Raw genomic sequence first — 24,498 nt, 5'->3', positions numbered from 1 at the left:
GACTTGAACGTGTATGGCGGACAACTGGTTTAGCCATTCGTCACCAGATCTGGCTGGACCACATAAAGCACTATCCGGTCCTGCTCTCCTCTGCCAAAACTGCTCACTATTCCAGGATCATCCTGGAATGCAAAGATAACCCCCGGCTTCTCTTCACTACAAACTGTCATCTTAAACTCCTCTCACCTGCCTCTTCCATCCTCCCCTCCAACAAGAAGTGTGAGGAGCCCATGCACTACTTTGTCGCTAAGATTGAGACCATCCGTTCAGCTGCCTCTGCCACTTTCCTCCCTTCCCCTAGCCCCCCAAGCTAAACTTCCCCTATGGTTTCCCTCTGCCCTAGCCCTGAATTTGCATCTTTCTCTGAGCTCGTCGTCCACGAGACCCACCTTCTGCTCCCTCGACCTTATTCCCACCAAACTGCTGACCAGCCATCTTCCCTTCCTGGCCCGATATTGTTAACGGTTCCCTCTCCTTGGGTATTGTCCCCTCCCCTTCAATTCTGCCGCCATCACCCCCCTCCTCAAAAAAAAATCACCTTTGACCCCTCTGTTCTTGCAAACTACCGTCCCATCTCCATCCTCTAATATCGGTGTCCCCTGCTGATGCAGCAGCCAATCAACAGCGCAGGTGGCACTGCCTGCACTCTGCAATCATTTAAAATAGCAAGCAGCATGAATGTAATGTGCTGCTTGCATCACTTTGAACAGGCACGGAGCAATCGCATACCGTGATCCCCACGTCTGTTTTAGGGTGATCCAATTTTCAGGCCAGATGACTATAATTTCTAGACTGCAATTGAACTAAGAGGTGAGGAAAGAAGAGTTTTTAGTGTTGGCCTTGGGAGAATGGATCGTGTTTTGGCAGGGTGACAGGTACCTGAAGTGATTCTAGATGAATTGACTAGAGCCTGTGGTAGAGGTTTGGCTAAGGAGAGTGCAACAGAGTAATGCTTGATATGGTGAAGCCAGATCTGGCAATAAATGGTTGGGCCAGTTGGGCACCAGTTACGTTAAGTTTGCGCCCCTCTGACTTGAAGAAGCAAAAATGGAGGTTGTACCGTGGGAACGGCAGGATGAGAGTGGTTATTTTGCTGGAATCAAGGGCATTGTTGAATACAAAGGTGATGGGGGCAAGCAAGTTGACAGTGGCAGAGGTGTCATGATGCGAGTGCGTGACATTTGAGAAGTAGGTTAAAAGTGAGGTGTAGTAAAGGACCTTGGGGAGAAGCTTCCATGGGCATTTGGTGCAATGCAATCATATTGGAGGAGGGTATGGACAGTGGTGATATGAGAGATTAAGATCTTGGAGAAGTTTGTGGGACTTGGTGAGAGGGAGAGCCTTGAGATAACGACGATGGTGGAATGGATATGGTAGGGGAGTCTATATAGGAGGAGATATGAATGAGAAACAGAGAGTTACAGTGGAATTTGAAGGAGAGTTAGAGGTTGAAGATTGAAATGACAAGTTTGAAGAGTTGATTTGGTGCGATGGCTTAAGAGGACATTGGGTGGTGAAAGTAGCATGCAAGTTTGGAGGTAATTAGGTAGTTCAGGTATGTGTGATGTATTATGAGGTGGGGTAAGTAGGGCATGCGGGTAATGAGGTGGAAGGTTTGTATTGACATGAAGCAGTTGAGCTAGGTTATGTTAGTGTGAATAGTTAGGAAGTTCTTGAAAAATCTTAGGAACCAGGTGATTTTAATATGTGAATTATTAATATGAAACAATCTGGATGTTGAAGTGTTTTTCCTCTTCATTTCTATCTGATTCCTTTCTCTCTGTGCTATTACAGAATTATTTTTCTTATTAGGAACAGGAATGGGCCATTCAGCACCTCGAGCCCATTCCACCATTCAATTAGATCATGGCTGATCTGTATCTTAACTCCATTTACCTGTCTTGGTTCCATATCCCTTAATATCCTTTCCTAACAAAAATTTATCAATCTCAGTTTTGAAATTTTCAATTGACCTAGCCTCGACAGCTTTTTGAGGGAGAGAGTTCCAGATTTCCACTACCCTTTGTGTGAAGAAGTGCTTCCTGACATCACCCCAGAACAGCCTAGCTCTAATTTTAAGGTGATTCCCCCACCAGAGGAAATAGATTCTCTCAATTACCCTATCAAATCCTTTAATCATCTTAAGTACTTCAGTTATATCACCCCTTAATCTTCTATACTCGAGGGAACACAAGCTTAGTCTATGCAACCTTTCCTCACAATTTAACCCTTTTAGCCCCGGTATCATTCTGGTGAACCTACGCTGGCCCCCCTCCAAGGCCAGAATATCCTTCCTGAGGTGTGGTGCCCAGAACTGAATGCAGCACTTCAGATGTGGTCTAACCAGAGTTTTATACAAATGTAGCATAACTATTGACAATGCTGTAATCTATACTTCTGTGTTTTTAGACTGTGAACCAGCTGGCACATGCTCTGCATCAGAATGAATACTTGGATGCTGGATGTCTAGTCCGTGTTTTTTGGCCAAAATCAAAATGTGCTCTTCTTCGAGATGATTTGGTGTTAGTGGACAGGTCTGATATAGCTTTATTTTCTACTACAGCTGAATAGAAACAAAAAACACCTCTCATTATTTGAAACATTTAAATAGTGTCTGGCTTCTGCTTTATTGTGTCAGTAGCATTTATTTGTAAAAAAAAATTACAAACTACTTTGTTGAATTTTTGAGATGTTAGTATATTAGATACTTTTTATTTCAAGTCTAACTGGTGTTTCTTTCTATAGCCCTGGCACTGATGTCACCACAGAGCTGGATAGCTGGATTGACAAGTTCTGTCTGGATGCTGATGTCTTTGTATTGGTGGCAAATTCAGAATCAACACTTATGCAAACTGTAAGTGCATGTTTTTGCACTTGACAAAATGAAGAATTAACACAGTTTAAAAGTAATTTCCTAAAAAATTGTTCCTTTCTAAGTATTTCCACCTGTTTCCTTCCCAAGTGCCACTTAGAGGACTTTCATCAAAATGTGTGAATAAAAATAATTTAGCAATTGTTGAAAATTATAATATACAGCAGGTGTGTACTAGTCATATAAATAAAACTTCAGGTTGAATTGCTTACTACAACAAACACTGAAGCTGTGTACCAATCTGTTTTAATACTCATTTACCTGCTTCATACTACCTCCAGCTGAAAGTTGCTAGTATGCTTCCCATGTAGTTTTAAACAATGCCTGTATTCAAACATTCATAGACATAATTGAATATAAGTTAATTCAGTATCAAAACATTACACAGCTTAATAACTAACATTAAATCTGTTATTTGAGCTTGTATTCAAAATTAGATTCTGAAATTTTAAAGGAAACTTTGAATTCAGAATATTTCTAAATATAAAGTTATGTCACTTTCAGGAGAAACAATTTTTTCATAAGGTCAATGAACGACTTTCCAAGCCTAATATTTTCATCCTGAATAATCGTTGGGATGCTTCTGCTTCTGAACCAGAATACATGGATGAAGTAAGTTCTTGTTGTACACTGTAATTCTAATGATTTATTATAGAGTTGAAAAATTGAGTCTGAATATGACACACTGCTGACATATAGTCCTTTTATTGACCATGCTACAATATAAAATGTAGTTGCTTAAATGTAAAATTGTGTAAGCATATTACGTTATCATTTTGTATATACTGTTGCAATCACACATATATATGATAAAATGGAAAATAATAGTTGTACCTAATTTTTGTTTAATTTTGCCCGAGTATGAATCCATATCGCCTTTACAATTCAGGTGCGTCAGCAACATACTGACCGCTGCGTTAGCTTCCTTGTGGATGAGCTTGGAGTAGTGGATTATGCACAGGCTGAGAATCGCATATTTTTTGTTTCTGCCAAGGAGGCTGTAAATGCCAGAATTCACAAAGCACAAGGAATGCCAGAAGGTGGTAAGTGCTGTGGTATATTTACTTTTTAAATCAGTGAATCTCCATAAGTATTGGAGAAGTCTTAGACATTATTTTGCTGCTACATCTGCCAGTCCTCCTCTTTTTTTTCTTAAAGGCAAAATTCTGAGATGTGCTTTTTCTAACCTTTATGACAGGTTTTCAAACTGGGGCTCCAGGACCCTAGGTTTTACACGATGGAATCCCAGAGGGTCCACAAAGTTATCAGATTTCTATTGATATCTCATCAGATTTTTGTACTTTTTCAGTATTTGTTGGCTTACTGACATTCCTATTACTGTGTACTTCCTTTGAGTAGCTAACGCTGTTTTTTGGAAGTTAGGATGGGCGTTGACAGGAAGGTTTCAGTATTTGCAGGGGGTCCATTGTTATGTGTCAGTTTATTCATGGGGTAGCCAGTACAGAAAAGTTTAAAACCACTGCTTTAACAGTAGGTTAACAAACCTACCAACATTGTTGGCCGAGAGACGAATGGTGCCATTTGAAGGCTATTTGTAGAGATATCTATAAACCACAAAGTGTGCCTTTTTTACCTTGTGCCTCTGCAGTGACTTGGGATGTTTTTCTATGCTAAAGATGCTGTAGTAGTAGAAGTAGAAGATCATTGGGATTGCATTAATTGATAGCATATCTGGAATTCTCAGTCTCTTTTCAGGAAATGTTCTTGACTGACAAGTCAGTGAAATCAATCTTTGTAGTTTATTCTTACTGGGGATATGGGGATCGGGCAGGAAAGTGGAGTTGAGGTCGAAGATCAGCCACGACCTGATTGAATGGCGGAGCAGGCTCGAGGGGCCATGTGGCCTGCTCCTGCTCCCATTTCTTATGTTCTTACTTTAACACTGCCTGATATAAGACAAATTGGCTACTTAGATAATTATGTTTTGTTGATCTATTTTTGCTGTCCAATGTATTTATGATGAAGTATTTAAAAACTACCTGATGATTTTGCATTTTGGTTTACAGGTGGTGCACTAGCAGATGGATTCCAGGCTAGGCTTTTTGAATTTCAGAATTTTGAGCGACAATTTGAGGTAAATGACAGGCAGCCATCTTATTATTGCCCCATACTATTAATACGTTTTATGTTGAAAGCACTTTCTGGTATGTTCCTAAAATGAAGTAGAGGAATTTGTCACCCAACAAAAAAATTCTCAGCAGATTAGTATAGAATTACTATTTGAAGGTGTGAATGCAGAAGAATTTCTACATGTTTATACTGATTCACCTTATCTATACTATAAACACACATTTATTGCTTTAATAATGTTGCAACCCCTCAAGCTTAAGTTGTGCTTTCATGAAGTAAGCATTGCTTCCTTAAAAAGTTTGGCTTACAGTTCAGACTTTGTGAGATGAATACTGTAAACTGAGATTTTACTAAGTGGAGATAAATCAAACTTTAGACATTTTAAATGTGGTATTAATGAAAATAACAAAAACTGATGTGTGACATTCTAAATACAGTTTGATTTTGAATAAAGGTAACAAAAAACAAAAACTTAAGTTGTTTTGTAATGTAAGCTGTTTTGTAATTCCTGATCAGCATACCATGTTATGCCAGCAGGAGGCAGAAATTGTGTGGGCAGGGACAGCAATTCACAGGTTCCTGCACTTGTGACTCTTGCCTTCTGAGCACAGTGCTGTAGACTCTTATTATAATTGCATGTTTGCATGGGAACAGGAATAGACCATTTGGCTTTTACAGAGCTCACTGGCTTTTCTTTCCATTAATTTCAATAGAAAGAAAGTTAGATGGGTTCTGTTACCTGTGTGCAGCACTCCCCACCAGATTTTCCTTTCTGCGCTCGTCCAAGGTGTTACTTAACCCCCAGGCGCTGAAGACAAAAATCTACCCCGTACCTCTTGTGTTGAAACTAAGCACACTGTTAGCCTTTTTGATTACTTTGTGAGCTAGATTTTAATGATGTGTATACCAGGACCCCTAAATCCCTTTGTTCATCTAACCTCTTGGTGCTTTTCCATTTAGACTGTACTCCTATCTGTCAAGTGTATTACCTTATACTTTGTTTTGTTAAATAGCATCTGCATTGTTCTGTCCAATCACTTTATCTATGTCCTTTTGCAATTTTCTACTCTCTTTGCAATTTGCTGTAACTCTTGGCTTAGTATCATCTGCAAACCTGAATTTATTTTAAAGAAAGCGGGAAAGGCTGAGGACACTATGGGCCCGATATTAGCACCCGCTATCGGGTGCGTTCCTGGCGGGGGGGGCTCCGAAAATCGGGGAATCCTGGAGCGGGTCGGGAGCCCGGCTCCAACCTGCCCACTTCTGGGTTCCCCACAGACGCGCTGACGTGCGCGTGCAGCCCCCGCATGTGGGACTCCCGCAGGCAATTAAAGCCGGCGGGGTGCGACTTGACAGTATTTATCTTGCTATTTCAGGTCATTAACAGACCTGATTAAGGGAATATGTCAGGAGGGGTGGGATTTTAGAAACAACTGGGACTGTTTCCCGTACTGGGGGGAAACACTCCAAGTTGAAATGGACGTGTTGCAGCTATCAGCCTGTGGCAGCTGCAAAGGTCCATTTGACAGGTGGTGGGGGGGGGGGGGGGGAGACCCTCACTCATTGCAGGAGGCCACTCTGTCACTTGGGACAAAGTTTGGCCTCCACCACCCTCCTCCTGACAATCAAATTCACCAACTTGCACACTTACCCCGGGGTCCAGAGACATGTACCTACCTTGCGGACCCCCTCAGATGTACATCTTCCGAATGGGGGCCGCCGTAGCTGCAGTTATGACCTCGCCGGCCAAGCCGTCCACCTCTGACACGTGGAGCTCCACAACAGAGTGCTGTGACACATCCACCTGCACAGCAGGAGGGAGGGCAACCGCAGAGAGAGATGCGTCACAGAGGGCACTACCCTCGCCACAGGGTCCACAGACCGAGGCTCAGCTTCCTGGACCTCTGAGCAGCAGTGCACACGGAGGCTCAGAGTCACTCGACATGTAGTCGTGGACATCTGCAGCCTCTTTCATGCCGAGCTGCTCCCAGCTGGCCCGAGCACCATCTTCTTACCTGTCGCTGTCAAAGTTACCACTGCCCTCAACAACTTCTCCTCCGCATCCTTCCAGGGTGCCACCGGGGACATCGCCGACGTGTCTCAGTCGTCTGCACAAAAGAGCCCTGCAAATACACCTACACCCACTCTGCAGTGACACAATGGGTGGCATCAGTTGTGGGTCTTCATTGTGATCCTCAGGAAAGGGCATTATCGCACAAACCAGACAAGATTCGCAAAGACGTGGCAGTAGTGATGCCAATATAATATGTAATGTGAGTTGGTCAGAAATTAAATATAGGTAAAAACCATGACAAACCCTCAAACACCCTTGTGCATCCCCTTCATGCTCACAACACGTTTGCCTTACGCTGCCTACTGCACATATGTGATGCATGCCCTGTGGCTGCAGCACAGGTAGTGGCAGGTTGAGTGAGGCTGACCGTGAAAGAGATGCATGAGAGGGTGAGTATGAGATAGAGCCATGAGATTGTATGAGGATTGGGTTGAGTGGTAGTGGCGGGATGAGTACTGGCGAGGTGAGTAAGTGCAGGTAAGATGAAGATGAGGTTTGAGTGGGTGTGAGGGGTGATGTGACAGAGTAGTGTTGGCAGTGCAGAAGGAGATGTGGGGTGGTGGCGGTGATTTTGCAGACGGAGTGTAGAGGAATGAGTAAGTGTACTCACTTTGGCTGACCTACTGAGGTCATTGGAGCGCCTCCTGCATTGTATGCAGGTGGGCGATATGTTGGTGGTGCAGGTGACCTCCTCTGCCACCTCGAGCCAGGCCTTCCTAGTGGCAGAGGCAGGCGGCTTCGTCCCGCCCGCCGGGGGGAAGATCTCTGTCCTCCCCCTCCTCCTCACCCCATCCAATGATACCTGGAGTGAGGCATCATTAAACTGGAGCAGCCTTCCCCCTGGGCTGCTCCATGCTGTAATTTTTCCTATTTGTTGCAGCATCAGTCAGTGGAGGACTGCCCCTTTAAATAGAGCTCCTCCAGCTGACAGAGCTTACTGCGCATGCGCAGTCCGCCCGACGCGCAGCTCAGCAGCGGGGAACCCGGAAGAACAGGTAAGTGGATCCAATTAGGCTGCGATCACGCGCGGGGCAGACTGATTTCACCGGGTGCGTTACTCACGCGCCCGGTTGCCCCCCCCACCGCGAACCTGCAGCCCTCCTAATATCAAGCCCTATTTGTCTCCCAGTTCAAGAATGTCCTTCATGCCAATGCTCTGCTTCCTACCTCTCAAACAGTTTTCTATCCACACCAGAATTTTTGGTAGCAGTCTCGTGTGGAACCTTATCAAATACCTTCTGAAAATCCATATATAAAGCATCCAATGATTACCCTGTATCCACTGCATCAGTGACTGTCAGTATGACCTATCTTTCACAAAACAATACTGACAAAACCAAGTGCTCATTTATTTTGTCCCTGATTATGGGTTCTAGCACTTGTCCCATTACAGATGTTAAACTCACTGACCTGTGGCTACTTGGCTAGTTTCTTCCTCCTCTTTTAACTAATGGTGGCGGTGCCATCGAAGGTCAGGGGAGTGGTTGAGCCTTTTTTTGTTGGAGATCATTGCCTGATACTGAGGTGACACAGTTGTTACCTGCCATTTGTCAGCGCAAGCCTGGATGCTTTCCAAGTCGTGCTATAGGCTGTCAAAAGCTGTTTCATTATCGGTGGAGCTGAACATAGCAGAATTTCTCAGTGATCAGCCCCACCCCTGACCTTATGATGGAGGGAAGCTCATTGATAAAGCAGCTGAAGATGGTTGGACAAAGGGCACTTTGCTGAGTAATTCCTACAGTAATTTCCTGGGGTTATTGTGATTGTCCAATCGAGATATTTAAAATGATAAACGGATTTGATAGAGTAGATAAGGAAAGGGAAACTATTTTCTCTGCTGGTGTAATCCAGAACAAGGGGGCATAATCTTAAAATTAGAGTCAGGCCATTCAGGGGTGAAATCAGGAAGCACTTCTTCACACAGAGGATAGTAGAAATATGGAACTTTCTTCTCCGAAGAGGCTGTGGATGCTGGATCAATTAAAACTGTCAAGTCTGACATCAATAGGTTTATGTTGGGTAAGGGTATCAAAGGAAATGGAGCAAAGACGGGTAAATGGGTTTGAGGTACAGGTCAGCTAGGATCCAATTGAATGGCGGAACAGGCTCGAGGGGCTGAATGACTTACTCCTGTTCCTATGTTCCTATTGATCTCCATCAACCATAGCCATCATCACAGCCATCCTCCTGTGTGTCAGGTATGCCTCCAGCCACTGGAGGGTACCACCCCCACCCCCCACTCATCTTCATTTTGCTAGGGCTCCTTGGTGCCATACTCAGTCAAATGTTGCCTTGATGTCGAGGGCAGTTACCTCTCCTCTGAGGAGGAAGAGTGGAAGGATGGGTCCTCTGAGAATAATGCTACACACTTTGACCACTGCTAATGACACCTTGTGCCACGTACAGAAACAGATAACAATGAGGCCCATTTGGCCATTAGGATCACTAAAGAACATGTCGTTGGCGTCTTGAACAGTGCTTAAATTTCTGGATAGATCAGGAAGTGCCCCACAATACAGGCCTGCAAGATCTCCAAGGATATCGCTGCATGCTTCATAACTTTTCAATATAAAGAGGCCTAAGAAGGAGGAGAAGGCCATCCTGCAATCGAGAACAGAGTACATATGGTCTAAGGGATTGATTTTAATTTACATGCCAGGCAGTAGTAGATCTCCCCCCCCCCGGTGTTATATATGCTGAATTTCCTTTCCATTAAAGTCAATTAAAAGGAAGATTGGGTGGGTGTATAATGAACAGCCAATCCGCTTCCGCCAGTTTTCCATCCGGCGATGAAAGTTCAAATCTATTCCGAAGAGGCTGTAGTGCAGCCAGGAAGTCAGGTTCACCAGTCGCTCATCCTAGAAACGTTCAAGTGTCTGAGCAGTCCCTTTAAGGAACCCCCCTGTCTGCATGGCACGGAAAAAGTGGCACCGAGTACCTTCTGTGAGTACTGTCCTCTGCACTTCCTCAATGAACATCAGTAGCCATTGTTTGCTGTACTGTTACCATATTCTCCACAGTCAGAAAGAAAGTGGGCGATTATCAACTGCCAGCCACCTGTTTCTTATGGAAAATGGACAGTTGGCAGTTGAAAATTGGGGAGAAACCTCGGTTGCCTGATTGATGCTCAAGGCCCACCTGATGAAATTTTCAGGCGGGCCTGTAAATGGGCAAGCAGCCTGCCTGCCTGAAACAGGCGTAAGGCTACTTAAATGCGCAAATTAGAGTCCTATGCTGGTCGTAACACACCAATTGCAATTTCAGGTGCAACTCATTTGTACTAGGTGTTGAGCTCGCTAACCAATGGCTTTAAAAGGGACTGCTGGAGGCTGGTCACAAAACGGCCCAGGAAATTTTTATTTTTGTGGGGCCAGGAGCAGCGAAAGAGGAGAAACATGCTCTGCTCCTCCTCTGCCACCCTATCTGCTCCTCCTCACCCATGTGTTGTGACTTAACAGGGTACTGCCTACATAAGTTCACTATCTACATCTTTTGGGCTGTGTGTAAGCTGTGTTGGTGCTTGTGACTGTTGATGATAGTGATGCAGGTGCTTGCTTGTTCAAGCCACTGGGAGACCATTGTTCCAGGTCTACAAAAACAGATGTAAGGAATCTTACAACACCAGGTTATAGTCCAACAGTTTTATTTGAAAATCACAAGCTTTCGGAGATTATCTCCTTCGTCAGGTGAGTGACGAAGGAGATAATCTCCGTGAAGTATCTCCTTCACTCACTCACCTGACGAAGGAGATAATCTCCGAAAGCTTGTGATTTTCAAATAAAACTGTTGGACTATAACCTGGTGTTGTGAGATTCCTTACATTTGTGCACCCCAGTCCATCACCGGCATCTCTACAAAAACAGAAGTTACATTGCTGTCTCCAAGATATCTTCACACAGTTCTTGCATTGCTCTATTCTGTTTGTGATGTTTGTGGTTGAATGTATGCCATTTACTGATCAAACATGACGAGGAGTATGATAATGAGCACTGAGCTTTATGGGTGGTGGTGGGATATGGCTCCGGCTGCACCCTCCCCTGCTCCCTCACTGTTCTCTTAGCCAGTTATGTCTAGGGTGGCTTTCTCAATCTGTCGGTTTGCATTTTGCGCACCCTTCTCCGGTTTGGGTCTGGTTCCATTTATTGTGTGTCATCTTGTCTTGCAAGCAACAGTGTAGTCTTGAGGTGTTGTAAGTTTAAGCACGTGTAATGATCAATATATATCCAACCTGCAACCTATGCTGTCTGTCAGCAAATGAACCTGAATTATGCAGTTAGATTGTGTTGCAAAGATTTGCAGTGTGAAACACCTTTTAGGAGTTCAGAGTGACAACTGTTTCAGATCTTAGTTGAAGCTTGTATTTGTGCATTGCTGCAGTATGCCCATGCATGGTTAGCATTCAAAAAGTTGTAAGATTGATCAATGCTTTGGATGGGCAGCAGGAAATGAGTAACAGGTTATGAGAGAGCACTTTGTGGAATGCACACTTGGAATTGGAAGCTCTTCTACTGCTTTAGTTAGGCGGCTGTCTTCAGGTTTGCCATTTTCTGTGTACTTGGATCCAGATCCTCCAGGTGGTGCAGACAGCAATGACCCTGTCAGTTATTTTCTGCCAGGCTTGCTGCGCCAATCATTTCTGTGAAGGATGCTCTTCGGTGTCAGAGGACAGCTATCCTTCCCTGGCTTCTTGCAGCAGCTTCAGCATAATTTCATTAAATCTAGTGGTAAGCCGGTGAGAAACCTTATTTTCCAGAAAATTTCAAGTGCAAGCCCCTCTCTTCTATTTCAGGTGAGAATGCTGCAGTTTAAATGGCTGCTGGGGTCATTTAAATCCTCCTCTGCTGTTGAACTTGAGATTGCTTTGTTTGGCAGCCAGTATATGCACAATGTATGCAAATTCCAAATATCAAGAGTAAACAGCCATGCACAATTAGTCACTTGCAATGTACCATTTGCCCCTGATTTGCCCAGGAATAAGAATTTTCAGGTTATAATGTCAAAGGGTTAAAAGTAATGTTTTCAATAGTAACCTCATAAAAACACACGGCGTCCATGGTTAATGATGTGCATACATGTTTGCAACAACTTTGTAAACCTCTTTTAAATATTCAACAATAGATTTTGATGTTTCATATATGAACGGCAAAGCTGTAGTACCCTATGTTGATGTACAATGTAGATTTAAATTTCAACTTCTGGAAATAAAACCTGTACAAAGTAGCTTTTCTCTGACATTTTAGAATTTTTAAAAAATTGATACAGGATACATAATGCAACTCATAAAAGTATGGTAGCTTAACAATTCCCTTATACACTCAGTTCATCCCCTGCTTGTATGGTTTGGAACAGCTGTGTTCAAGATTGTGTTCAGAAAATCCTTTCTTGAAATCTGTTATATCTGGCCAATGTAGAGCTTAAAATGAAGCACATTATCTTCCACTTTCATTGTTTTGTTCTTTTTTTGAAAAACTCTGTACAATGTTAAATTGTTGATTAGCATCTTACCTAACCATGTCTCAGTTTCTCTTTGAGAAGCTGCTTCTTCTCTCCTACAGCTGTAACCTAATGTTCCTTAATATAGTGTGTGCTTTATTAACGATCAACCTTTTGTATTCATTGCTGAAGTCTAGACCTGCTTCGGTGAGGTGCTGTTACAAATGCAGTTTTACTTTACTAATACTTTCCTTTCTGTTATCGTATTCTTGTTTTCGTCCTTGTTTTTTTAACTTTTTGTTTTATTGTCTTTATTGAAAAGTTGCTGTGGATAAGTATACTTGACATGCACTGGTTATCCCCATCCCTCGTTTACACTAAGGATAGTAATAGAGCAGTCTATTTATAAGCATAGCTAGGAAAGCAAATTTTGGATATGCTGTCGTGCATATTGTACTCCTGGGCTACGTAAACCAGGATAATTGTAAACAATTTTACAACACCAAGTTATAGTCCAGAATTTTATTTTAAATTCACAAGCTTTCGGAGGCTTCCTCCTTCCTCAGGTGAACGTTGTTGGAAATGAACCATAAACCAGGATAGGCAGAAAGTCATGGTGCTTATTGCTTTGGTTCAATTCTGGTAGACTTTTTTCAAGCATATATCTTAAATTATTCTTGGGATACTAGTATAGAAATGCTTAATGCATTCAGCTGAAATTCATTTCTTTGCTATTTTAGCAGAAGAGATAATCCATTTAAAATAAAGTAGCACAGAAAGTTCAAACAAATGCATTAAGTATTTGTATGCTAGTATCCCATGACTAGTTTTTTTTATTAATTGGAAGGAAATCATTTGTAAAATTTACATAATTTTGATGCACAGAACAGTCTCAAAGTAAAGTTGGCATTGGTATAATAAATGTAAAGTTTGATTTTATAATTTGAAAATGTCCATATCTCATCCAAAGTAAGGTACCAACATTAATTTTACTCATTACCAAAACTATGTAGGTTGATCTTAGCAGGATATTCTGACAATTTAAATTGTTTGGAGCTTGAAGCTGTTGTAATGTGAACATACAAATAATAGGGGGGGAAATGGCAAATGCTGGATTTCTGAAATAAAAACAGAAAATGCTGGAAATACGGCCTCTGGTCAGTCAGCATCTGTTAGGAGAAGAGGCAAGTTAATATTTTGGGTGTACACCCTTCATCAGAACCCCCTTGAGGATATAAGTGGGTTCAGATAGTTGTGAATAGTTCAGTCCATTAGACACCATCCAGTTTTTGACTCATTATTTTCTTTCGCTGCAATTGTAAGCATTTTTGAAGAGCAACTGCCACCAGTGTGAGGTACATTGGGAGGAGGGGTTGGCAGGAGAGGGGGAGGAAAGAATAGAGGTTCAGCAGGTAGTTAAAGGGGATGAGATAGGGGAACAGACAAAAAAGAAATGACTATAACCAGAAAATTAAAGTGCAAAACAATGGTTAAACTTGCCTTCATAACGCACTTGAGAAAAAATAAGATGGTGGTCAGAGGCTCTGCAATTTTGCTGAGACAGACTACGAAGATGTTCACAGACTGGGCACAAAGCCACCCAGTGGTCAGATTCTATAATTAGAGACATGTTTACAAAAGCAAATTCTACATTAAATTTGGACATAATTTTTCCATTATAATCCTGCGTGACAAAACATGACATTAAGAAGTAAGTAGGCAGATAGGAAGTACATGCAAGATTTTTAATATATTATAGATTTTCTTAATGTTCTCCCAGGAGTTGTATCCACAAATTTCACCAGTAATTGAGTTTCAGGTGTTCTGTTACTCAAGGCTATCATAATTAGTGCCTCAATCTGTGTTTATGCTAAACAGATCTTTGCATGTGAAAACACAATTTACTCACTGGCAGCAGTTAAGTCTTACATAGTTTATTTCCACATATGCAATGAAAAGTAAAACATGTTTTATATTATTTTATGCATGTGTATAATTTTCTTCTCCTGAATTAACGCATTACTGTGAATATAAATCTTTGGTCCCAGACACTGCCTTGCTGCTGTTTATGTATTTTTGTTCAGTGTGTTTTTTATTTTATGCTTGTGTTCTGTTGAAATTTCAGCACATTTCTTTAGAATCAGCAGCAAGTCTGTATCTGAGCATATCTTTTTCTATTTGTCCAATGTAAACAATATGGAGTTCACAGTAATGTGTTCCTGCTTGGGCCTCGCAGGAGTGTATCTCGCAGTCAGCAGTGAAAACAAAGTTTGAACAACACACTATCAGAGCTAAACAGATCATTGAAACTGTGAAAAAAATCATGGACTCCATCAACGTGGTTGCAGCAGAAAAAAGGTAAGAGAAATCCTCAGTGGCTTGATTCACATACAAGGCAACAATTTGGAGAAGTTGAACCTGTGTAAGCTTTGTAGTTATCTATAGCTTCAAGTAGAGATATTGATGTGATAGTTAAGGTGAGATTTAATCCTTTTAATAAACTTTAATGTAACTGTACTTGAATGTTACTAGACTTGAAACATACTTGGGATTCTGTTGTATGAATGAAACCCTCCTATTGAGTCAATTCCCAAGGAAGAAAACCCAGTATTGATCTAATTACAGTGAGACTCATCTGGTGCTTGAGGGAATTTGTAATAGAATGCCTCTATTGTATGCTTTGTTAGAATTATATACATTCAGTGAACAGCACATTGTCACTGATATAATGTCAATGCTTTTATTTGAAAAAGTTGCATTAGTAATACCAATAATACCCAGAAACCTAAATAAAGAAATACTACAGTTGTTTAAAAACATGAAGTCTTATTTTCAATTGAAAGTGTATTCAACAAAATATTACAATTGACTATTATTTGTAAAATGCATGCATAGTTGATAGTTTTGTTTTTTGGGGGAAGGGGAGAGAAAGAGAGAACATTACTTCCTGGTTTTGCTTAAAGAAAAAAGCAACAGATCAGGCAAAATTCAACTCCGCCGTATTAAAAAAAACATCAGCTCCCAAACACAATGGGGTCAATCTTCCTACTCCTCCACCTCCCTCATGCAAGCAAAATTCGAATGGTATGCAGTGAAAGTGCACTCTGCCCAATTGATCTGAACCAACCTATATCTCTGGGTTCTGGTCGTTACCATGGCCTAGATATTCCCCTACCACAGGAATGTCCCTTAGAATAGGTGTATGCCCAGAATTGAGTGAGCAAACTTGACTGCTGCTGCAGGCCTCAGGTTTGCAGCAGCGATAATGGCCATCAACTTTGAATCCTTCTGGCTGCTGTCCAAGAATAGGTGTCGTACAGTCCAACTGATCCTCTTTGGTGGCCCTGAAAAGTTTTTAAAAAAAAGATTTGGAGGGGGGAGGTGATGCTGTCTGTCTCCTCTGGTCCTCCAATCAGCAGGGGCTGGACGCACCCTCTAAGGCCCACTTTCAGTGGGTTCTAGCATTTGGCGCTCTAGCAGGAAGAGACCCAGGAAAATGATGAGGGATTCATTCTAATATCACTCTTGCATCAGTTATACTTGATTTACATTCTCATGCCTGTTTCAGGCAGAGCTCTCTGCCCATTCTTGGGGGAATACCCCAGAAGTGCCTAGGAAGCGGAAACGGTTTGGAGAACTGGCATAAAGAGTACTTGTCTCCTCTTTCTCTGCATTGTGCTTTGGAAATCAACATCCTTCAGGCATGAAATAGAGGAAAATTGGCCTCCGCAGCAACAGAGAGCATTCTGGAGGTCATGTATAAATGCTACTTTCACGGTATTTTGTTTCATTTGTTATATTTAATGTAATTTAGATAAAGTGGCCAACCAAACTGCATCATACGTTCCTTTCCACAATATAGAAGAAGACATCTTCAGTTGTTGGCATTGTCTACGTGATAGCCTTTTCTCGAGAGTACATCATTCTAGTCTTTCAACATGAGGCCACGTGTGCAGTTGAGTAGGGGAGGATCAAGATTTAAAACTAAAGGCACAGTACCCCTAGTTGATTATGGCCATGGTGGCAGAGTATATAATTGTTTTATCTGGAGAATGGATATTACTTGAAAAATGAGGAAAACCATACTTAATCTAGCATTCTCCAATGTAGGCAGTTTTCCAGTAATATCACATGAAAAATCATCTAAATTGAGTTAAGTATATGTGTGCACAAAAAATAAAATAGAATTAAAACCTGCCCTTTCTGCTTTCAGGGTGCTTTCCTTGGAGGAACGAGAGGACCACCTAGATCGACTGGAGTTTGTGCGAAGTCAACTGACCTTACTAACAGAGGACTGCAAGAGAAACATAAAACTGGTAACAGAAGAAGTAGAAGCTAAGGTGAGAATTTGCAGCCCCCTCCCCAAATAATGTTGCTTGCTTTTAACAGTTGGCCTCCAGTTAACCTTTAGCTATTGATGAGAGTAAACAAAATATAAAATCTGTGTAACGTGTTTTATTTCTCATTTGTAGCACATTGATAAGTTAAACAATCGAATGGGGGAAGTTGTTAATGTCCTTTAAAAGAATTTCATCATGTATAGGCTGACTTTCCCTCCTGGCATTTCACGTGATCTGCTCTGATGTTTTTTTCTCTTTGTCGATTGGTTACATTCATGTGGCCTGCAACTGATAAAATGGTAGTACAGTGCCTGATTCCTGCTTGTGGGCTTAATTGTTTTCAATTCTATTCCAATTCCTGATTTCAGAAAGAACTTGTTTACGGTAGTTGTACTAGTCGAGTTGTATTCCTTATAAACTCAGATCATACAAAAAGGAGACTTTAGGACTTTCGGAGCCTCTTGCAGAGATGAGAGTTGGAGTTCTGTAGACAGCCCGGTACTTGCTGACATCACAGTTCACTAAGGTGACTCAATTATTGATCGAAGGTTTCTTTTTCGTAGAAACGTTGTCTTTTCAATTGAGATTTGGCTTGGTTATTGTATCATTATTCCATTGCTGTCAGTATGCTACCATGTGCTAGTCCATTTGTGCTTGTTCTCAATCAAGGGCCTAATTTACATGTTTACCCAAGTCTTGAGAGTGTACAATTGAGAATCCGCCTCTCTGACTCCTTCAAAGACAAAACTTTGACTCCATTACCTTAGCTAGGAGAGATTTAGCTTCTTGTATGGCAGAACCAAGACAGGGTGAAGTCACCACAAACAGCTGCATTGTAACACCAAGTCCTCCCATAGTCTTAGTAGAAACTGTTGGACAATTGTCCTATTGTGAATTGGTTAATAGTTTGAATTTTTTGTAGCTGATCCTGAATTCTCAAAGTGAAAAGAATAAGAAATTCTTAATCTATGTCCTGGGTTCTAGTCTTTTGATGACTACAATACCCATGTGGCCTCTAAACTTGACATCCCATATTCCCCTTGCCCTCCAAGTTCTTTTTGTCTTAAAAGATCCACCTTCTGCTCCCTCGATTGCCTTCCCATTCAACTCCTGGTTATCCAACTCCCCTTCCTGGTTCCCATTCTAGATTACGTTGTCGATGATTGCTTCTCCCCAGGCACTTTCCCTCGCGTCTTCAAACCTGCTGTTATCCATACTGCAGACTCTACAATTCCAATGCTCTCCTGGCCGGTCTGCCATCTTCCACCCTCCATAAACTTCAGCTCATTCAAAACTCTGCTGCCTATATTCTACCTTGCACCAAGTCCTGCTCGCTCATAAGTTGAGTCAAGGGAATGTGACTAACATCTTTGATCCATTTCCTCTTAACGTCCGTCCCAAATATTTATGTAAGTGGCAGTTGGAACTGCAGAAAGGTATTCCTGTGGCAGATACCACATTGAGGCCACTTTGTGTGCTGTTAACTGAAGTTGGTGTTAGTTTGAGTGCAAATCGTTCTCCTGTCATTGCCTTGAATTTTTTTGCATCTGGATCCTTCCAGGTAGTAAGTGATCTGTGTCACATTAGTCAGGTAGCTGTTCACCTTTGCATCAAGATGATCGCTGATGCTCTATTCAGGAGGGCTGCACAATTTATTTCATCCCCATTGGAAACAGAGACAGCGAGCTTTCAAGCTCTACAGAATTGCGACCCAAGCCTTGCCACTGCATCTGTTACTGCTAACTTATACTTTTGCCTCGGGATAAGGTACCAAAGTTTAGGGAGCATGAACCTGAGATGTATTTATCCAGACAACAAGTATCCGGGTATGTAATATTCGAGCTTGAGACGATGTAGTTAGTTAGCCCTCCTTTATGGTTCAAGGCCTTGGATTTACAACAAACAGAGTGGGAAGACATCACCATTATAGGGAAGTACAGAAACTAATGAGGGATTCATTCCTGACTCCTATGTGTTAACACAAAACCGACAAGGTACTGATGTCATTAGAACCTTGTCCATTCTGTTGAGCACCTCACGTAGGAGTGGAATGCCACAGCAGATGCCTTCAGCAGAGAAAATGTGTGAGTGAACCCCTTTATTGAGGGACAACCTAGTTCATTTTTGGCAGATTAAAAATCCTTGATGACTTTTCAAGTCAAAAAGTTACCAAGATTCTGCTGCAGGAATTGATTGTCACAACATTGGTTATCCTGGGTTAGAAAGTTTCTTCACAACTTAAACTGATGATCCATCTCAGCCTCCTCCCGATATCCCCACCATCACAGAAGCCAGTCTTCAGCCAATTCGATTCACTCCACGTGATATCAAGAAATGGCTGAGTGCACTGGATACAGCAAAGGCTATGGGCCCCGACAACATCCCTGCTGTAGTGCTGAAGACTTGTGCTCCAGAACTAGCTGCACCTCTAGTCAAGCCGTTCCAGCACAGCTACAACACTGGCATCTACCCGACAATGTGGAAAATTGCCCAGGTATGTCCCGTCCACAAAAAGCAGGACAAATCCAATCCGGCCAATTACCGCCCCATCAGGCTATTCTCAATCATCAGCAAAGTGATGGAAGGTGTCGTCGACGGTGCTATCAAGCGGCACTTACTCACCAATAACCTGCTCACTGATGCTCAGTTTGGGTTTTGCCAGGACCACTCTGCTCCAGACCTCATTACAACCTTGGTCCAAACATGGACAAAAGAGCTGAATTCCAGAGGTGAGGTGAGAGTGACTGCCCTTGACATCAAGGCAGCATTTGACTGAGTGTGGCACCAAGGAGCCCTAGTAAAATTGAAGTCAATGGGAATCCGGAGGAAAACTCTCCAGTGGCTGGAGTCATACCTAGCACAAAGGAAGATGGTAGTGGTTGTTGGAGGCCAATCATCTCAGCTCCAGGACATTGCTGCAGGAGTTCCTCAGGGCAGTGTCCTAGGCCCAGCCATCTTCAACTATTTCATCAATGACCTTCCCTCCATCATAAGGTCAGAAATGGGGATGTTCGCTGATGATTGCACAGTGTTCAGTTCCATTCGCAACCCCTCAGATAATGAAGCAGTCTGTGCCCGTGTGCAGCAAGACCTGGACAACATCCAGGCTTGGACTGATAAGTGGCAAGTAACATTCGTGCCAGGCAATGACCATCTCCAACAAGAGAGAGTCTAACCACCTCCCCTTGACATTCAACGGCATTACCATCGCCGAATCCCCCACCATCAACATCCCGGGGGTCACCATTGACAAGAAACTGTGGCTACAAGAGCAGGTCAGAGGCTGGGTTTTCTGCGGCGAGTGACTCACCTCCTGACTCCCCAAAGCCTTTCCACCATCTACAAGGCACAAGTCAGGAGTGTGATGGAATACTCTCCACTTGCCTGGATGAGTGCAGCTCCAACAACACTCAAGAAGCTCGACACCATCCAGGACAAAGCACCCCGCTTGATTGGCACCCCATCCACCACTCTAAGCATTCACTCCCTTCACCACCGGCGCACTGGCTGCAGTGTGTACCATCCACTGGATGCATTGCTGCAACTCGCCAAGGCTTCTTCGACAGCACCTCCCAAACCCGCGACTTCTACCACCTTGAAGGACAAGGGCAGCAGGCACATGGGAACAACACCACCTGCACGTTCCCCTCCAAATCACACACAATCCCGACTTGGAAATATATCGCCGTTCCTTCATCGTCGCTGGGTCAAAATCCTGGAACTCCCTTCCTAACAGCGTTGTGGGAGAACCTTCACCACACAGACTGCAGCAGTTCAAGAAGGCGGCTCACCACCACCTTCTCAAGGGCAATTAAGGATGGGCAATAAATGCTGGCCTCGCCAGCGACACCCATATCCCATGAACAAGTAAAAATCAAACTATTTTTGTCTGAATATTCATTAATTCTGGCAAAAGCAACAGCAGCAATTCTGGTAACAAAATGGAGGTGTAGATTAAAGGAAGATGAAGTTATCCTCCACATACAAGGGGACATTTGGCTTGCCATGGCAACTCTGTTCTTGGTTCTGTTGCTAGATTTCTTGCCTGAAACAGAAGGTTTCAATTCAAACATTACTCTAAGGACTTGATCACATAAATGAGGTTTGACACACCAGTGCAGGACTGAGGGATGCTTCATTGGGTCTGCTGCCTTCAGATGAGTCATTAAGCTGAGGCCCTTTCTGTTATGGTAGTTCAGGTGAACATTAAAAATCCCATGACCCTATGACCAGTTTCCTGGCCAAAATTCTTCCCTCAACCAGGAGCACCAAAAATAGATAAACTAGTCAGTTATCTTATCACTGTGGGATTTTACTGTGTGTAAAATGGTTGCCACGTTTGTTTACATAATAGGCACTTCAAAGTAATTTATTGTATATGAAGTGTTTTGAGACATTAGTTAGGTGCTATGTAAATTAAATTTTTATTTTTAACATGATGACATTTTATTTAAATCTTGAACTGACAGGACCTGCTTTCTTTGATACATTGTCATATAGGACACTCTGGGCCCAGACCATCCATTTGATGGTATGGCTCTTGAGTGGAGCCGCCTAACTATGAAACATTTCTTTGCTATCATTATGGCTACCTTGCTCTTAATTCCCAGATTAATTTCCATTCTTAAATATTTGACCAACTACTATTGGTGTCAATAATCCAAAACTTCACTATCCTAATTTGCCTTTGGTGTATAGAGGATCATTTAATCTCTCTTCAGCATACATCTCTTTATTCACAGACATTAGATAATTTTTCAAATCTATCTGCTCAAATAAGTTCTGCACTGTACATTTGGAATGCATTGGGGAAATTGTCTGCAGCATTATTCTATAGATGGAAGTTTATCTAAGTATGAAACCATTTGTGTTCTTTGAATTGCTAATAAGGATTCTAATTTTAATTATTACTTGGAATACTGTCAGATATTTTGACAGATTTTGTTGCAAATGTTACATTTTGTAAACATAAAATTGGTATTTCCAGGTTTCTGCTGCAATGACTGATGAAATCTGCCGCCTTTCTATCTTGGTTGATGAATTTCATGGAGACTTCCATTCTTCTCCTCCAGTCTTAAAGTTTTATAAAAACGTGAGGAAAAAAATCCTTTATTTAGCATTTTGACAGGAAAAAAACCTGTACAATAATACTTGTATAGCTTGTTAATGTCACTAACTTTTTATATATTACATCTCTTTGCAGGATCTGCACAAGCACATTGAAGAAGGACTAGGGAGGAACTTGGCTGATCGCTGTTCCAGCACAGTCCACGCCTCATTGCAGACAGCACAGCTTCAAATGATAGGTTAGTATGTCAAGAGATGACTTTGAGTTAAGCTTTTGAATTCAAAAATAGGAACTCTCACAGGCCTCAGTTTTAAAACTATCAGGTTGATTAGCAAGTACTGCCCCTCTTCTGGCACATGACAAAACATTTTAGGGAAGGTGTCCAGTCCAAATCAAAACTTACGAATTGACAAATAAAATGACAGTTGTTAGGCCTGGGATAATCGTTTGTAAACAATGCATACATGTGTTTCAGGGTCCCATTACCAGAGATTGAAATCTGGGCATGTTATCAGGCCACATGTGGCAATTCTACATATTCTAGAGTTAGGGAAGCTAGATTTAACCAAACCCAGAGCACATATATCAAAAAGTCTTCTGACCTACTCTTCTTTGCACCCAATGACAGATCTCAGCGCAAAGTCACCAAGACCTGCTGAGTAAATCAAAACTTGTAGTAATGATTTTTCACCACGAGATGGAGCACTATTATTTGTGAAGCTCAGTTAGAGTCTTAAGTGACAGACATCCAGTACTGGATCCTTGCAACGCCAACTGGACAATGCACAGTAAACCTGGTGTTTGTAAAATGTTCTGATACTGGAGTACTGGACCATTATGTTGCTATTTGTTACTTTTCCACCATTAGGTTTAGATATTTGTATTTATTGCACTGGTATTTTCAGTCACTAAAAGTATAAGAACAAAAGGTTTATATGGCTGGTAATTTGTTTATGAAAAGCTTGGCTATCAAAGTTTCAAATAATTGAATAGATTTTGTGAGGGGGAAAAAGTGGGAAACAGTGAACATATTTTAGAACAAATGGTACTTTGAAAAATGCATTTATTTGCTATCTTTCCTAAGGTTACAAATAATCTTGAATTCAATTATGTATATTAGTTAGTAACATCAGATGCTACCTTTGATGTATAGTAATGTGATGTGTAGTAATGAGAGTGGCTTACCTCCAAACTCTATCATGATGCCTCTCCATCACGTATAAGGCACAAGTGAAGAATGTGATGGAATACTATCTAGTTGCTTGGATGGGTGCTGTTGCAACAACACTCAAGAAGCTCAACACCATCTAGGACAAAGCAGTCTGCTTGATCAGTATTTCATCTACTAGCCTAAATGTGCACCGGTGTACCATGGCTGGAGTGAGTACTATCTGCAGGATGCACTGCAGCAACTCACCAAGACTTCTTTGGCAGCACCTCCCAAACCCACGACCTCCACCAAGAAGAATAAAGGTAACAGGTGCATGGGAACAACATGACGTCCAAGCTCCCCTCCAAGTCACGCACCGTCCTGAGCTGGACAAATATTGCCATTCCTTCCTCATCGCTGAGTCCAAATCCTGGAAACCCCTCCCACCCAGCTAACAGCATTGTGGGAGCACCTTTACTACACAGATTGCAGCGGTTAAGAAGGCATCTCACCACCACCATCTGAAGGGCAACTACGGTTGGCCAATAAATACCAGTGACGCTCATATTCCGAGAATTATTTTTTAAACAATATTTGAGCTAATCGGGTGCAAGACAAATGTACCCTTTCAAGTCTGAAACTGTTCCGATGTGATGGCGCAAAACTATTTAAAGAAAGAACTTGCATTTATATAGCATCGCGTCACATCCTCACAATGTCCCAAAGCACTTTATAGTCGATAATTTACTTCTGAAGTGTAATTAATGTTGTTGAGGCAAACAAGGAAGCCAATTTGTGCACAATGAGGTCCCTCAGGGATGTTCCTCCTAGCACCACTGCTGTGCTGAAAACTGTTTCAGGACGCCCCCCCCCCCCCAACCGATCGCTTACTTTCCTCACCTGCCGATCGCCCACCCCCCTTTGCGCTCTCATTGTCTTCCAGGACCTAACTGAGGACCACTGGTGGTGACATAGTGACCTGAATTTGAAATTCTTTTTGTCTGCAACCTGCCTGGGAACACCCAGCAGGCAGCTGCAGCTAGCCAGTCTTGTGTAAATGAGGCCCGAGGCCCAATATCGCGTGTGCTTCTGGCCTACCCATTTCGGCACTGGGATCGTTCCCAGAGCGAACCATTTTCTAGGCCTGTATGCCCAAGACCTAGAATGGGACCAGAATATACCACCCTCTGACATGGAGATGGGCATGCTACCACTGAGCCAAGCTTACACTATCAATATTTATACTGAAAACGTCAATTAAATTGTCTTCATCACTTTTCCCCCAAAATAGCTCAACTTTCTTAACTTCAATTCTTGATACTTGATAGCAAGGATAAAAATATTCTTATGATTAGGTGACCAAAAGCGGTTTGAGTACTGCATCAACAATATAACTTCTCTTCATTTGCATTGTATTCCCCTGCTAATTTGACTTAGTACCTTATTTGCATTTTTTGACTGCAACAGCGC

At 42.2% G+C, this 24,498-nt stretch overlaps 1 protein-coding gene across 2 annotated transcripts in view; it reads left to right on the top strand.

Moving 5' to 3' along the window:
- Positions 1-24,498, top strand: part of LOC137331491 (mitofusin-2-like) — an 82,193-nt gene that overhangs the window by 27,547 nt on the left and 30,148 nt on the right. For both annotated transcript variants that reach the window (XM_067995313.1, XM_067995312.1), the window contains exons 5-13: positions 2,410-2,534; positions 2,746-2,854; positions 3,377-3,484; positions 3,762-3,915; positions 4,900-4,967; positions 14,707-14,828; positions 16,684-16,810; positions 21,798-21,902; positions 22,014-22,116. In XM_067995313.1, the coding sequence (XP_067851414.1) occupies positions 2,410-2,534; positions 2,746-2,854; positions 3,377-3,484; positions 3,762-3,915; positions 4,900-4,967; positions 14,707-14,828; positions 16,684-16,810; positions 21,798-21,902; positions 22,014-22,116 (1,021 nt within the window). The remainder of the gene's footprint in view (positions 1-2,409; positions 2,535-2,745; positions 2,855-3,376; positions 3,485-3,761; positions 3,916-4,899; positions 4,968-14,706; positions 14,829-16,683; positions 16,811-21,797; positions 21,903-22,013; positions 22,117-24,498) is intronic.

Source organism: Heptranchias perlo, chromosome 13, assembly GCF_035084215.1.
Source record: "Heptranchias perlo isolate sHepPer1 chromosome 13, sHepPer1.hap1, whole genome shotgun sequence".
NCBI lineage: Eukaryota > Metazoa > Chordata > Chondrichthyes > Hexanchiformes > Hexanchidae > Heptranchias > Heptranchias perlo.
Note: the sequence above shows the minus strand (reverse complement) of the source record. Positions and strands in the feature narration are given on the sequence as shown.